The 15699-nt window shown below is 32.6% G+C and overlaps 3 protein-coding genes and 1 long non-coding RNA gene across 7 annotated transcripts in view; 1 reads left to right on the top strand and 3 right to left on the bottom strand.

Moving 5' to 3' along the window:
• Positions 1-2459, top strand: part of Cdep (Chondrocyte-derived ezrin-like domain containing protein) — a 56562-nt gene extending 54103 nt beyond the window's left edge. For all 3 annotated transcript variants that reach the window (XM_014242694.3, XM_036373653.2, XM_036373652.2), the window contains 2 exons: positions 19-460; positions 1623-2459. In XM_014242694.3, coding sequence (XP_014098169.1) covers positions 19-460; positions 1623-1695 — 515 coding nt within the window. In that variant the 3' untranslated portion in view covers positions 1696-2459. The remainder of the gene's footprint in view (positions 1-18; positions 461-1622) is intronic.
• A 2294-nt stretch (positions 2460-4753) lies between these two features.
• Positions 4754-10566, bottom strand: Ubc6 (ubiquitin conjugating enzyme 6). The gene is made up of 3 exons (XM_014241223.3): positions 9851-10566; positions 6061-6346; positions 4754-5974 (listed from the first exon to the last, which is right to left on the bottom strand). The coding sequence occupies exons 1-3, from the start codon at positions 9892-9894 to the stop codon at positions 5849-5851; spliced, it is 456 nt and encodes a 151-aa protein (XP_014096698.1). The 5' UTR covers positions 9895-10566; the 3' UTR covers positions 4754-5848.
• Positions 10567-12044: 1478 nt separating this feature from the next.
• Positions 12045-13587, bottom strand: pasi1 (pasiflora 1). The gene is made up of 6 exons (XM_014241853.3): positions 13439-13587; positions 13114-13231; positions 12898-13058; positions 12711-12810; positions 12607-12657; positions 12045-12547 (listed from the first exon to the last, which is right to left on the bottom strand). Exons 2-6 carry the CDS (start codon positions 13225-13227, stop codon positions 12461-12463), a joined length of 513 nt encoding a protein of 170 aa, XP_014097328.1. The 5' UTR covers positions 13228-13231; positions 13439-13587; the 3' UTR covers positions 12045-12460.
• Positions 13588-14393: 806 nt separating this feature from the next.
• LOC118683005 (uncharacterized) lies at positions 14394-15266 on the bottom strand. Of its 2 annotated transcripts, none has more exons than XR_011396625.1 (3): positions 14976-15266; positions 14577-14894; positions 14394-14481 (listed from the first exon to the last, which is right to left on the bottom strand). It is a non-coding gene; the product is annotated as an uncharacterized lncRNA (long non-coding RNA). The 2 variants fall into 2 exon arrangements; XR_004978838.2 differs by lacking the exon at positions 14394-14481 and having other exon boundaries at positions 14522-14894; positions 14976-15051; positions 15117-15266.
• Between the last annotated feature and the right edge of the window lie 433 nt (positions 15267-15699).

Genomic DNA, 15699 nt, shown 5'->3' with positions numbered 1-15699 from the left:
TTTTTTTTTATATCACAGGCTCATCGGAAGAGGGTCTCGATTTGTGCGGTTTGACGAACGGCCTGACTGCTCAACAACTGCAGCAGCAACAACTAAGTTTACAAAACAAAACGCCACCCTCGCGCAGCAACACAGCGCTACACGTTTGTTGGCATCGTGGCGCAACCGTCGGCTTGGGCGATCACCTCATATCCGCCGAAAACCAACTGTCCGGTTATTTGTTACGTAAATTTAAAAACAGTTCCGGTTGGCAAAAATTGTGGGTGGTCTTCACCTCCTTTTGCTTATACTTTTACAAAAGCTATCAGGATGAGTTCGCTTTAGCGAGTTTGCCTCTATTGGGTTATTCTGTGGGGCCGCCAGGTCATCAAGATGCCGTGCAAAAGGAATTCGTTTTCAAATTGTCCTTTAAGAATCATGTTTACTTTTTCCGCGCTGAAAGTATACACACCTACAATCGGTATGTTGTCCCTTACAACTATAGACTAGGGCAGAAGCCTTTAAAATGGTAAAAAATTAAAGGAATTCATAATGGGTTGAATACCATTGGAAACGAAAGATAAAACAACAAAAATGAAAGGAAAAATAATTTACGGGCGATCTTAGGTCGGGAAGAGGAAGGCTAGGGCATGGTTAAATTTTGAAGGAGTAAAAACGGTTTTTACGGTTAAGTTATATGACAAAGTTGTAGGTAATAAAGATTACAACTTACAACGTTTGTAATAACACATTTTTCACATAACCTCAAAATTAATGTAAAAAGTACAAATATCCAAATTTTTCGGTTTTTTATTTTAATCTTGTACAAAAAAAAAGAAATTTCCCAAAATTTGAAGGAATCTTACCTTCTTATTTTCCAAACACACTGTATTTTTTATATAAAATTTTAAGGAGGAAATTTTTTTTGACTTAAAATCAAAAATTCACACTTTTTCAGATATCTTTAAAAAGTCAATAAGCTCTAATTTGTTGAAATCTCTACTTCCTGATGTTATAAAAAATAGTATATATATTACTATGGTAAATTTTTTCAGAAAATATAAAAAATAACCCAGTAAACGATCAAAACTAACTCCTTTAGGAAGGTCCTTAAGTCAAAAAAGATGGAAAAATAAATTGTTTAACTTAAAAAAAAATACAGTGTATTTGAGACATAACAAGGTAAGTTTATATCAAATTTCATAAAATAAATTTGTTTTTGTACAAGATAAAAGTAAGAACCTCAAAAACTAGGCTATTGAAATTCTTCACACACATTTTGAGGTTATGTAAAAAGGGTGTTAAAACAAAAGTTGTAGATCTTTTTATTACCTACTGCACTATAACTTTTTCCTGTAGGACTCGTCGATTAACCGTAGGTTAGGTTAGGTTAACGTCGATTAACCGTAAATCGAGGTAAACCGTTATTAACTCTTAAAAATTCAACCATGCCCCTCTGTTTTATCTTGCCGACCTCAGATCATCCCTAAATTAATTTTTCTTTCATTTTAGATGTTTTATCTTTCGTTTCCAATGGGTTTCAACCTACTATGATTTATTTTTGTTTTAAAAAATTATCTACCCTGGTCTACTATTATTATTCATTTTAAATAATTTATTAAAACATATTCCAATATTTATAGATGGCTGGAAGTCCTACGAAGCACTACACAGACGCAAGACTTTAAGAATATCAATGCGAACCCAGCTCACTGAAGTTGAATTTAATCATCAGCAATACTTTTCAGCCTTAATAATCCATAAGATCATGAGAATACAAAAATATATACAAGTATATGTCCGACAAAATGGTTGGTGTCACAGACTCACCAGTGAAATATGAAGCATTAAATGATAACCAATTGCTACAGCTACGCTTTAAAAAAGTGCCTTTAAGTATTTTCTCTGTTTTTACGCGTAAATACAAACAAATAAAAATTTTACAAACTGTACAACATTTATTAATATTTGGAATATCCTTAAAATGAACATATTTTTTACTGTACGATACACCATGTATTTATATACTATATACTATTATATAACATATGTATGTACACATTTGTAATTTTATAGTTTTGATATACATAGGTCCAAATGTCGTAATTCAAGTCTTTATAGTAGTGAGAATATTTAAATTTTTGCATTTATACATTGTAAATATAAAGAAGAAAAAAATCGTATTTGCGTGACCAATCCATTCTTTTATATTGACGAGCTAAATTGTTTCAATGTTTTGATCGTCAGCTAGTATTATTTTATCTACTAAAATTTTAGCAATGTGCAAAGTAAATCTCTGAAGACAAAAGATAAGCAGCTGTTTCCACTGCTGTCACAGCTTAGTTTTAATCGCGATACTTTCAATTTTGATAGTTTATTATTAATCAGCCTACATAATGCGTACATTACTTGCAACAATATAATCGTTTAAATATTAACTAATAAATCAATCTAGATCATGTACCAAATAAATAAGAAAAGTTGCGTTTTATTACCAAGAATGCTACAAGTAACAAATTGTTTAGGACCTTCATCACAATTGTATAAAATATTTTTGAATTGAAAGAAGATTTTCCTACAGGGATGCCGGATGCGTACATTACTTGCAACAATATAATCGTTTAAATATTAACTAATAAATCAATCTAGATCATGTACCAAATAAATAAGAAAAGTTGCGTTTTATTACCAAGAATGCTACAAGTAACAAATTGTTTAGGACCTTCATCACAATTGTATAAAATATTTTTGAATTGAAAGAAGATTTTCCTACAGGGATGCCGAAGGCAATGCTGCTCTTAGATCAAGTTACAACTTTTATATTCAAAGTTGCTTTTTCTCGTTTAATTCGATATTTTGCTAGTGTCTCTTATCATTGCATATAAGAACTTACTTTTTGATAATGGTTTCAAATCTCATTTTAAAGAACACATATGCCGTAAACTGCATCGCATTATAGATGGTTGGTTAAACACTTACCAGATTGCATCAGCTTCTTTGGAGGATATGGTCGGATGAAAGCATGGCCAACGATTGGAACCTAAGTGTGCTCTCCCCAATCCAAAAAAGGGGGAAACACACAAACAGGCTTTAAATATGATGATTAATTGTGTATTTGGAGCAGGGAATAAATTGCATCAATTGGTTTCTTATTACTGGTACTTTTAGCAGGGATCTCATCTGAAATATTTGTTGTAGTTACTGGAGAACATTCAAAATTTTGAATTCCGTTTAATCCCACCACTGTACCGCTGGCTTTCTTTTCGAGTGGACTTAAAGTTACTAGACTGAAGGACCCACCCCCTCTTTTATATTTGCTAACTTAAAATCGATCCAAACCTGTAAATGAACCGATAATATAAATGCCTGATATTTTTTCCTCTCTATGAAAATTCCGTAAATATGTATGTATGTTCTTCGAACTGATTTTTGTTTGTGGGTTTTCGTCTCTTGTCTCTAAAATACACATTTAAATACAATTTAGTGCGTCCTTAATAATTTTTTCACATAAATGTTTACAAATGTTCCACTTTTTAAATATTCAATTGGAGATGGCTAATTCTTCAAATACCGGGCCCCCATGCTGGTTTTCACTCTTTGGTGGAAGCAGCATGTGAACTTGACCATAGTCAAGGCTACAAAAGCACACATGGTGAGCAACCGACTTGCAGGGAAATCCTCGGGCTGCAACCCAAGGATTATCAGTGAAATGTACACCATGATAGTGAGACCGATTATTACATATCGGACGGTGGCCTGGGCTTCAAAAGCATGTTGTTGTTGTTTTAACGGCAGAATTCTGCCGAGTTGACAGTCATTGGCCGGATAAAAATCGGGGTCAGTTCCGGTTATGTAGCCCCTACTGTCGTAGGAACGAAGCTGCAACGACTTGCCTGCGTATGTAATCTCGTCTCAGCAGATGACAGCCATAAGTGATGAAATACCATTGGCTCTTCTTCCAAGGGACACCTTCACCGAAATGGTTAACTTCATTGGGAAGTTGAAAGTTACCATTAGCAGCAGGGTGAAATGGAATGATTCCACGTTGGACCTACTGCCAAAGGAAAGCACTATCAATTGATACACCGACGGCTCGAAAACGTCGAAGGAATCGTATATTGTGGTTGCAGGGAGGGACATTGGCAACAACTTCAACGCATGCGCCATGCCAGGTTGCTAATGGATGATTACAACCTCAGCAGGTTTAGGATCGTAATCAATCTCCCAAGAGATATATTCCGGCTATTTGTCGAGTTCCACACCGGCCATTGCAAGCTCAAGAAGCACTTACACAACATGGGCCTGGCCTCTTGTGCAAACTGCCGGTTCTGCGACTTTTAAGGCCCTTGGATCCATGTTTTCGAATAGGGATCACATCGCCTCATTAGCACCTAGCAGTATATTATAATATTGGATTTCATCAATGTGCTGGGGTTTAGTGATTCGCTCTGACCTACGGGAGGGCAGAATAGACCTTATATCGCGGTGCATACCTCATTTTCTAATCTAATCTACCCTATATGTACTTCGAGTTGACCTTTTAAAAACTGAAATAAGAGACAACTTATATTATCATATCGTAATTCTTATAATGTATTTTTATAATAGTTTTAATTATATTAAATATATGTATATGCTTTTGTTGTTTATTTGTAATTACTTAAATATAGTAAAATGATTTCTGCTGTTTATTGAATCATGTGTAGCATATTTAAATATACGATAATTTAAGAATTACACGCACAAAACAAATAACAAAATGAAACGCGATTGGTGATAGGAGTGAGTTGAATAAAGCAAATTCAAAAATTTATTTCGAACAACGGCAAAATTTTGCTACAAATCAAATTTCTCTATCAAAACAATTACAATGGATGCGACGCGAATTACATTTTTTAATTTTCCTCTTAACAATATTGACACTGGTGATTTATATTAGTAATAATATGGTGAGTTAGATAATCAATGTGATTTTATTTCTAAAACGAGAGTGTTAATATGCAAATCTTTTGAGCACCCATACAATGCTAGTTTTAACAAGAGAGAAAGTAAGCAGGGTTTACAGGTTGCTGACGTCATCAAACAGCCTGCGTATACAATAGTACATTGAAAATAGGAAGTCTTAAAAATACAACTGGTTAGGTAAAATACATTTCCGTCTAAACTTCATTCCAATGGCTTAAACTGCTTTTGTCGAAAATTAACAACCTCGGTCACTTATAGCGTTGGTGTTTCTATATTCTAAATTTCCACTCAAAATTACACTGAAGATTTTTTCCATTAAGGTACATACACATATTAATGTAATAGGTTTTTATTTGTTAATATATTGTTTTCTTCTACAAATTCTATTTATTTTTGAAGATGTGAAGCGCGACGAAACAGCATTTCGCATATCAACATTAATCGTATGTTTTTTCTTTAACCGCAGTATCGATTCAACATTGAATTGTTACCGACAAATCCTTCATGTCAATCAGTCATTAAAGAGTTGCACATAGCAATTACATTGCTACTTTTACGAATATCTTGATGAGTTCTCCATTTCGAGCTTGCCACATTTATTCATACAGTTTTGTTTTTTGTTTTGAGTGCATTTACATCTTTCTTCGATGAGTTTGTTTTTATTGCAGTTTTTAGCAACAGAACTTATCCGACTGAAAAAGATGTGCGAATGTGTATGATTTTTGTTTTTATGTATTGTATATTATGTATTATATATATATATGTATTTTAAATTTTAATATTTTAATTTTTTTCTTCGAATTTTATATCAATAAAACATTGTAGATGCTGCAGTTACAGTTCTTCTTCCTACTGCATTAGTAGCTGCAGTTGATTTGCGTGTTGTAGCTGCTGTGGCGGATGGCTAGTCGATGAAACTTTGTTCAACACAAGCTTTCACTCGCTTCTCATATTCGCGACGATTCTCTTTATAGAGCTGAGCAGCTGTGGAATTAGCTGGTGAATTTGGATTCGGATCACTTAATAGAGACTGAAAATAAATATTTAAACATTTTTTAAGATAAGTATTCATCCCTTGTTGACGTGCTGAGAATATTTGTATTATTTGCAACACACCTGTATAGATGTTAGAATAGCTGAAACATCATATGTGGGACTCCATCTGTTTTGCAAGATGTCCAAGCAAATTCCACCATCTGCATACACATTCGGATGAAATACTTTTGATACGAATCTAACCGTTGGCGGTTTATTTGGATACTCTTCCGTAAATTCTATTGTTAATTTAAAGGTACCGTCTTCGAATGGGGTATCGTGTGGACCGAAAATCACAGCATTCCAAATCATAATATTGTTATCTGTTGGCGCTCCAGAAACTCCAGTTGGTGGATCTTCTTGAAGTCTGCAATTAAAGCAAAGACTGTTAGTGAATGCTTTCGGATTTTCTAACTGGAAAATAATTTCTGTGAAGTTTTATCTCAACCAAAATTTATACTATTTTGAGTCAAATATACATATGTACAGATGTATACAGTGTTGATGTCATCCATGACAATACTTAACTAATTTGAAACTAAATACCGATTAAAAAACAATTATATCAACAACAAATATAAATTAGGTGTCCTCAATAGTACCGTATTCAAAGTTGAAAAAATCGCTTTGTTGTGACTTTCAATATGACAACTTCATTCCGAGTTTTCAAATAGTAATGGGATAATGTCTAATAAGACTTAATATATTGTAAATAATTTGTGTTTGTTGGGCTTACAAACGCCAATTTACTTCGACTAATGTTTAAGTTAATTATATTTCAGTTAAAATACATACTTCCTTACACTATTTTGGTAATAAAATAGCAAAGAAAGATTTGGCTCGTATTTCTTTTGTTTAATTCGTTAGGCACAGCACTGTACATATGTATGTATATACTCATATGTAAGAGCGTGTGTTTTCGATACCATGTAGTACCTCTTAGTTCTTTCACCTCATTTATATGTAAATAAATATTTTTTTTATATTTATACATCTATGCAGGTATGTATGTACATATATGACCCTGTACAGTTGTTCACAAAAAAATAAGAGTGACCATAGGACCAAACGAAACTTTGAATTTTCAAAAAGAAAAAAAGAAATTTGCTTCACTATTACTAATTAGTATATATATATTTCAATTGAACTTAAACAAAATTTTATAACGTAGTTTATGTTAAAAAAACTGGAAAACTTGTTTCACATAAAAATAGCAGTATTTTACGAGGTGTTTTCAGAAAAAACAGGAAATTCAATATTTAAAATTTCGCGGGATTAAGAGCGAATGTGGACTATTTTGAAGGCGACATCATTAATGTAGACCAATGAATATTTTTTCCAAATAACGAAAAACCCGTTTATATTTTAACATACCTCATATATTGTATGAAAAATTTTTAAAAATGTAAATTAAAATGGTTTCAAACCTTTACAGAATAATAAAATAAATTTTTGGCCTACTTTACATCTTTAGAATTATTTCCTCCACTAAAAAGTATCCAATGATCAAAATTAACAATAACTAATTAAATTATTGCTAGATTATGGAACTTTACTTACTTTCTAATTTTGCGAATATTTTTTAGGTTAAGTTTTATTTTAGAAAGGAAATGTCTTACTCTCCTATTTTATAGTTTATTTACAATGGTCTCCGAGAAATAGCAATGTTGAGCGAGAATAACGATCATCACATTAAAAATTTGTTTTGTGTTTAAATGTCAATATCTCGTTATGTTTATCGCTATTGTACCTCGTCGTATGTGATCCAGAAAACTTATTCAGCCAAACACATTTTTTATTTGGCACTGCTATTATTTTGTGAACAGGATATACATATATGCACGTACATACATATGTACATATAGGTATGAAGAGGTATATAGTACAATACATTTGGGTACAAATAGATCAGTATATACATATATGTATTATTAGCATTGTTGCAGTCCTTGCAGTATAACAATCCGTGTATATAGGTTTGTCTTTCTTAACTAACTCTAATTGGGATGTTATCTGATGAGTGATTATAATAATCATATGGCATCATCAGCCCAAATGATAACTGGTAAGAAACATATGGGACATACGTATATTTAATATGTATATGTTTAATTTAATTTAAATAATATTTTTTTCATATGATTTCATGACATTTGGTTTTTTGATTTTACTAATTTAAAATAACACCATAACAAAACGTGCCAATTCCTACGGCTTCACATACAGAAGCGTATAGAAAGCGTCCGTACGATCGAGAAGTAAATTACCTTTAATATGTAAATTTAGGAAAAAATCAAATGGGCCAAACTGTAGGGCAAGTATGGTAATGGCAATCAAATTTTCAAGAATGCTGTGTACAAGCAAATCTATATAATATATTGGCGATATAATATGTAGGAAAATGTAAACAACCAGACAAATATTGTATGTCTCTACGTAAGAATGCATACTGTAATACAACAGCAACCAATTTATAAACTATTATAATTTTGCTACCATAGTATCGAACAAGCTTACACATTTGTAGCTTTGCAAAAGATACATATACGAGTATAATTGTATAATTTTTTAAAATTATATAAATATTTTCTTTATTTTTATTCACGCTAACGATTAAAACAAATTTTGAAGTTCTTCCAACTAGGACGCACACAAAAAATAGTAATTATAATGACTAATGCATTATTAATGCAGCTTTAGAACCAAACATTTGTAATAATACGTATATTTGTACTCAAAGAAGCAGGTTGTCAAAAACTTTTAACTCATGAAAAGAAATTGATATGTTAAGAACATACATAGATTGTAAAAGAAAACTTTTTGCAAAACTAGAGATTGCTGTGATACAAGAGACATTATTTTGAATAATAAATATTAGGTATAGTAAATATGATTGGATGAATGAACACTATATGCACATATCTTAAAAATTTTGTCCGAATCAGAAAACTATTCAATATCTTAAGTAAAGCAATACTAAAACCTGATTTCGCCTATTGTACAATCCAATGTTTATATTTCGGAACTTCAAGGACGGGCTGGTAATATACAGTTATGTGTATCTAAAGAGTCACGAACATACACTATGCACATTCCTTTTGAATTTTCTATTTTGTTTGCTATGAGTAGTAAAGCAAAAACAATTTTTTACATATATTTGCAAACTGAATTTAGAAAATATGTGATCAGCTCAACAGATGAGTCAAGGCAGATGTCTACCGTTTCTGTACCCACAAGTGGAGTCATACAAGCCCTGAACTAGGAAGCGAAAATCAAGAGGAAGCAGCAAAAAGTATCATGTAATCAATAAGCCACTTGAATTTAAAACAAATGTTTATTGGATAAATACGTTGCAGTAAATAAATATGCATATATATTTTCAACCATTGCATTCTTTAATGATAATGCATCATCTGATATGTTAATAAAATTAATTTATGTAAATTGGTAAATATATATACATATATGTTTTTTAAGTCAAACCCAATAACAATTACCATGTCATAACATGAGGCTTGGACGAATTTTCGGGAAAGTGTAAAAGTTTCGTAAAATATGTATAAGAAAAAACTAAATTCACAATGCCAATGCCAACATTTCTGTGGCCAAGTGAAACGTAAAACGAAGAATTACATACGTAAGTGTAATGTTCATATATTCATAAGCAAACAAAAAAACAAAAACAAAAAAAAAACGCCAAAATAAAAACTATGTGAAGAAAATATCACACGTAAATTTTTCATATGCACCTCTTTTAATAATTTCTTCTGCGTTATTTCGAAAATCACTTCCATAGGTGATTCTCATTGCTAAATTGGGCTGAACTTCAGCAAGTATCACTCATCGTGTTCACGAAGTTTTCTGTTCTTACCTTTTAAAATCTCTCATAAGACGTCTGCGTGCAGGTGTTGACATTTTCCTTTTATTATTATAGCGTTTTTACGCTTTTCAACAATGAAATTAACAATTTTTACAAATTTTAACTCGGCAGCGAAATTTTTTCCTTATTACACGAACACAACTTGAAATCGTTTCGTTTTACCTTTTTCTGCAATTCTTCTTTGATGCGTTTTTATTCGTGTATGTTACTACCGTTTTCTATTGCTTCTTCTTCACTTATATCTATATACGTTTTCTTATTGCCTTTACACTCTACGTTATTCGCCCTTATTCAATATTGAAATTATATTCCAATTGTTTCTAATGATCTTTTTCCTTGCGCGTAAAATTTTTTACTAAAAGTCAACGAAATATATTGACAAATCGGATGGAATCATCAACAATACACCAGGAAACCGATAACACTTCATAAAACGACAGTATTACAATAGAAGAAATAAACGGTTCAAAAGAGACAAACAAATATTCATATTTAACAAGAAAAAGCCAACTAGGTGAAGCACTTGTCAAGTCATCAGCTGACAGCACCTCAAGTCTCATTTGCGCGAGAAAGATAGTAGTTTGAGATATAAATGAGTTCAAGACTTTTATCTCCCTTGCACGAAATTCGGAACCCTCATTGAAATAATTAACAAACTTGTTATCTCATTTATTTATTTTCTATGATGCCCGACTATGTTAATTTCGTGTTCAATTATTTAAACCTTCACATATATAAATTTAAGTTGTTTATTATTCAACGATTTCTTGATACATTTATTATATTTTAACAGATATATAAACTGAAATGGGTTTTCATTAGCCAAAACAAAAATTTTTTGAATCACACGTAAATATACAATTTATTCGGCACAATACAAAATAAACTGACGACGACTTCAGAGACTTCATATGTGGCAATGCCAGAGTGGATTTGACATATTAGTCTAACCAGATCTCAATAAATTCAACTTGGCTAATAATTAAGATTCCAAATTTTTATAATTCGCCACATTAAATATAAGGAGTTATATCTAATCCATTTTTTTTCTTTTGAAGTATATCTAAAAAGAGTTTCGTGGATATGAGCATTGTTGTAAGAAAATTTTTTAGTTAATGCAAAAGGTTCCCAAAACTTTAAATGCGTTTTTCTCGAAAGGCTGTTTTCAGGGTCGCTGAAGACCGGTCGACTTGATATTTCGACACTACCTCGTTAGACATATTTGTCAGGTAATAATCGAAAGATTAAAAAGTAAAATTTCGACTAGTCCTTCGACCATTACCTGTATCCATCTGTAGTAAAAATAAAGCTTTTTTGTTTTTGAATTTGAGATTATTTTAGACAGGAAAGCGCTCCTTGCCGCCATACACCTTTTCTCAGAGGTGCTGTTTATGTTGTTGCAACGGATACCTAGTCCCCGCTTGGGTGATAAGATATAGTTTGGTTGTCTTCGAGGTCATCTAACGGGATGCCGAGAAAATAAGCTGTTTCGACGGGGTCGGATCATATGGAAATTGGTGTTAGATGAATCAGGTTCGTTGGGCATGCAAAGAGGTGGTGAGAGTCATGCGGAGACTCATTGCACGCAGGACATTTATTTGGTATTTCGGGGTCTATTCTGGGTAAGTAGGTGTTTAACCTGCTACAATATCCAGAAGGAAGTTGCGCGAGGGTCACTCTAGTTTCACGAGGCAACTCAAGCTTTACGTCTGCTCCCAGTACGCCATTCACTGAGAGGGAGTCGGTGAAGGTGTTGATGGCTCCACTGTAAACGGCGTACTGTTTAATGTCGTCGACGTAATCAAGGACGGACCTCTTGATGTTCCTAGGAGATGGTTCCTCTTCCGGCAGACGACTGCAGGGGTGATTTCTACGAAAACATGCCAACAGAAACTGCTTGGAGAGGAGCTCGTTATGTTCCTTACCGGAAACATACGGACCTCACTGTGTAGGTGTTCGATTGGGGACATCAAGAGGCATTCCGTCTGTAATCCTTCGTCAAGTTTGTAAAAATGGTCGCTGTGAATTTAGTGAGGGAGAGTGTCAGGCTCCTTGCAGAGAAGAAGCGAAAAAGGTCGGAGATATAGCCGTTTACTTTTTACATTAAAATTCATTTCTTTATAAGTTCGACGTATTTCCGTAGAATATAAAGTTTTCACTTATTGAGTTAATACAAATACAATGCTTGTTGATTAAAAATGTTTAATAAAATATTTTAAGGTATATCAAATAGTTTGCGTCCTAAGGAAAGCTTATCATTTATTAATGAAGACAATTGATTTATCTCTTCGCAATAAAATTTAAAAAAAAATGGTGCTGTAGCATTTATATCATCTCGTTCAGTTGAAATTTACGATTTTGTAAAATAGAAATATATTAGGTCTATAATAATTTTATCTTAAAGATCTATTTTTTATAAAAAATGGACGGAATATTAAGTCTTCTCTTCTTTGCATTTAGAAGCATAAATAAATGCTTTCATATACATGAAGGTGTGATAGGTTTTACACTCGATATGTAAATGTCTTAACATCTTAGCAACTAAAATTTAATTCGAATACAGTGGATTTGTATTTATCTGCAAGTAGACTTTCGAACACCTCAAAATGGCTCCAAGAGAACGATATTAGGATTTTGCATCTCTAAAAATAATTGGTACTGTGAGAACACGCACAACCAGCAATAAATCTGCAATTATATTGCAATTACGAAATTTGTCTTATTAACTACATGACATTTATAGTTACATTGTAAGCCATCCAGCAAAAATTTAGAAGAGCGGAAAAGGTTTGCTCGAGCTGTGAATATAAAATAAATATAACTGTAATTATATCACACATTCGATACTTACATATATATAGTAGCCGCCAATAAGCCAAAGGCCCCAACAAAACTGGAATAATATTCCGAAGCCGACTAAAATAAGCCAGGGTAGTAACCAACCTCGTGTGCTATGGTATTTGCGAATATCGAGAAAAAATTATAATCGAATATGAATGACCAAAAAAACATAAAACTAATAAAATATATGATGTTACCTTATTTTTATTCCATAATATACAAAATACGATGCGATTATAAGGAGTAAAAAGTATGATATGAACATCCCTCCATAGACTGGCATCGAATACCTAATATCCGTTTCAAAAAGTGGTGAATACAGTTGAGCTGATTCTCCACCCGATAACATATAACTGATCTAAAATTTAATGCTTTATATAATTGCTACAATGAACGCTATTTTATTGGTATACCAATGTGATAAAAACCACTGATACCGCCGCTGTATACAACGCCACTGCATAACTTCCGGTTTTCACAGAATTCGACCAAATGATTGGCGACCAACAGGATTCCAAAACAACCATTTCGCTGCAAAATAATTAAATTAATGAAACCTTTTCTTTTTTAAATTGGTATCATCCAAAAAATCCAAATCAATTTAAGCCCAGCTTTATACTGATTGAATCAACTTAGGTGTGGCTTAAGTCACGCCCTTATACTGACACGCACAGACTGTACGTATTCCAATTAACTCATACGGATTTTAAGCATATTATTAAATTTTGAATATCTCACCTTTAAAATGTTTGCGTGTCAATAATAATAAATTAAATTTCAATTTATGTTTTTAATAATTCTACTCAAAAGGTAAACAACATATATAGTCATAGAACCACTTGCAGCACTGAAACAGATGAGAATGAAACAAGTATTCGAATTGACAACAATGGGATTAGACAAATCTGGCTTTGCCAGACTAACACGAATTTAATAAGTTTTTACGAACAATTTTGTTTACTTAAATTTTGGATATATTTTCCTAACATATACATAAACAAAGTATATTTAATTTTAATTAGAACGATCAATAAGAAAGAAAAGATATGTGTGGCATTCGGAGACTGCCGCGGTAAAGCTATTGCATAGCATATTTTTATCAACTTATGCAATTATAATTATTTATTTATTTTTTATGCAGTATTTCGTTTTCTTTGATATTAATTAAAGTTAAACTTTTTGAGCGTGATGACCGATAAAAAAAACAAATTGTTTTCTTTTATTGAATAAATGAGAAGTTAATATTATTTAAAAAATTTTATTATCTTACGACACATGTAGGTTATTCAAGAATTTTTATTATTGAAACTATAGGTTTATGGTAACTGAAATAAGAAACATAAGTTTGACAGTTAATATCCTCTAACAAAACATGGGGGAGCAAATTTTAACTAATTAAAGGACACAATAAAATAACCTAATTAGATCTGCACATAATTGTATTGGTTTTAGTATGTTTAAACATCGTAATTTCCTTACTGGAACAGATGACAGAGAATTTCTTTGTTGATTGTTTTAGTTTCAGGAGGAAAAGTTGAATTTTGGGCGGTGTTTCTTCTAAATTTTTTATTGAAATGACAAATATTGCTTATCTTTCTAATATTACCATGCGGCTGTTGCACACTATATTTTATTAGATCCTATCCTCACCTGATGTAATCGAATACTAATAATTACTTTGTCTATTCCATGTTTGATGATCTTGGTAGCATGTGGTTAAATTTATGTATTTGTCTCTACGCTTGGATGCTTTCCTATGTATGTACTACATATGTAATGGACTAACGGCATTTTTCCATGATGCAAGCGTCCGTTCGGTAAATAAAATTCTAATGCGTTGAGTGCAACATGTTGGGGGTATGAGCTGAAAACTTACTCCTGTTTCCCAACGGCGCTCGTTTATCCCAAATATCCACATGGACTGCAAGACAGCAACCACACCGGTAGTTGACAGTAATATCACAAACGACAATGCTTTGTATAGCGGTAGTTAGGATGTGTGAGGAGTAGTCGAGTAGACGGGACTTATATATATTTATTTATTTTGCATTAGTTTGACTTTCGGTGGTCCTCACCACCGGCAGCTGCAACAATGGCTAAGTCATACCACTTTATTTTGTGAGTGCCAGTTGAATACTTAAATTACTGTGGAACCAACAACTAAATGTGCATCAGTATGTGTACCTGTATTAAACTCTCAACAAACATGTTAATATTTATATACACATAATGTATCAGTATGTAGACATCCGTCGCAAATAAAATTAATACTAACAATATGTGTGATAGATGTCCCATGTGTGGTAGCCGCCGCAGGGTAACCAGCAGCATCAGCAACAAAATTGAATCAACTGACAGTGAGAAACCCAAAAAGTACATACTTGAACAGACAAAATTGCGGTTTCACGGTTCTTACTTTGAGCATCCGAGAGCGCTGTTGTTCTTGTTGCCTCGTTATTGGCTTTTCGGCTGTGTCTCTTACATGTCTACTGTTTCGGTAATAGATGTCGGTGGTTTACTGGTCCCCTATATTAAAACGGTAGCATTGATCTACCTAATGGCGCTTTCAATCTACACCCATCGAAAAAAGAACAAATCCCAAGCTGGTAGCTGAAAAATGCATCCAAGTTAGCGATAAGCGAACATAGAGTCGGTACCTGGAAGACGACTTTCCGCAATGCAATCTAAGGTTTATAATCTAATGTAAGATATGTACAATATGTATTGTAGATAGTATATAAACTACCGAAATGCCAATAAAGGATTTTAATAAGTTCTACCTGGAGAAGCACAGCTTAGACAATAGTACATTTAAGATTTAAGAAAAAACCCGATATAGAAATATAATCAATCTAATTAACGAGTTTACATTACAATTAATCTAGTTGGCCTGCTGAGTTAGTCGCCCAGTGCTTGTGAAACAAACTAAAAGCATAAAAGTGATTGGAGTAACATCTGCTTACATACATATAATATGTAGTTGTAAGTTTGACCTGTCT

This window comes from Bactrocera oleae, chromosome 2, assembly GCF_042242935.1.
Source record: "Bactrocera oleae isolate idBacOlea1 chromosome 2, idBacOlea1, whole genome shotgun sequence".
Lineage (NCBI taxonomy): Eukaryota > Metazoa > Arthropoda > Insecta > Diptera > Tephritidae > Bactrocera > Bactrocera oleae.
This window is presented reverse-complemented; position numbering and strand designations above follow the sequence as displayed.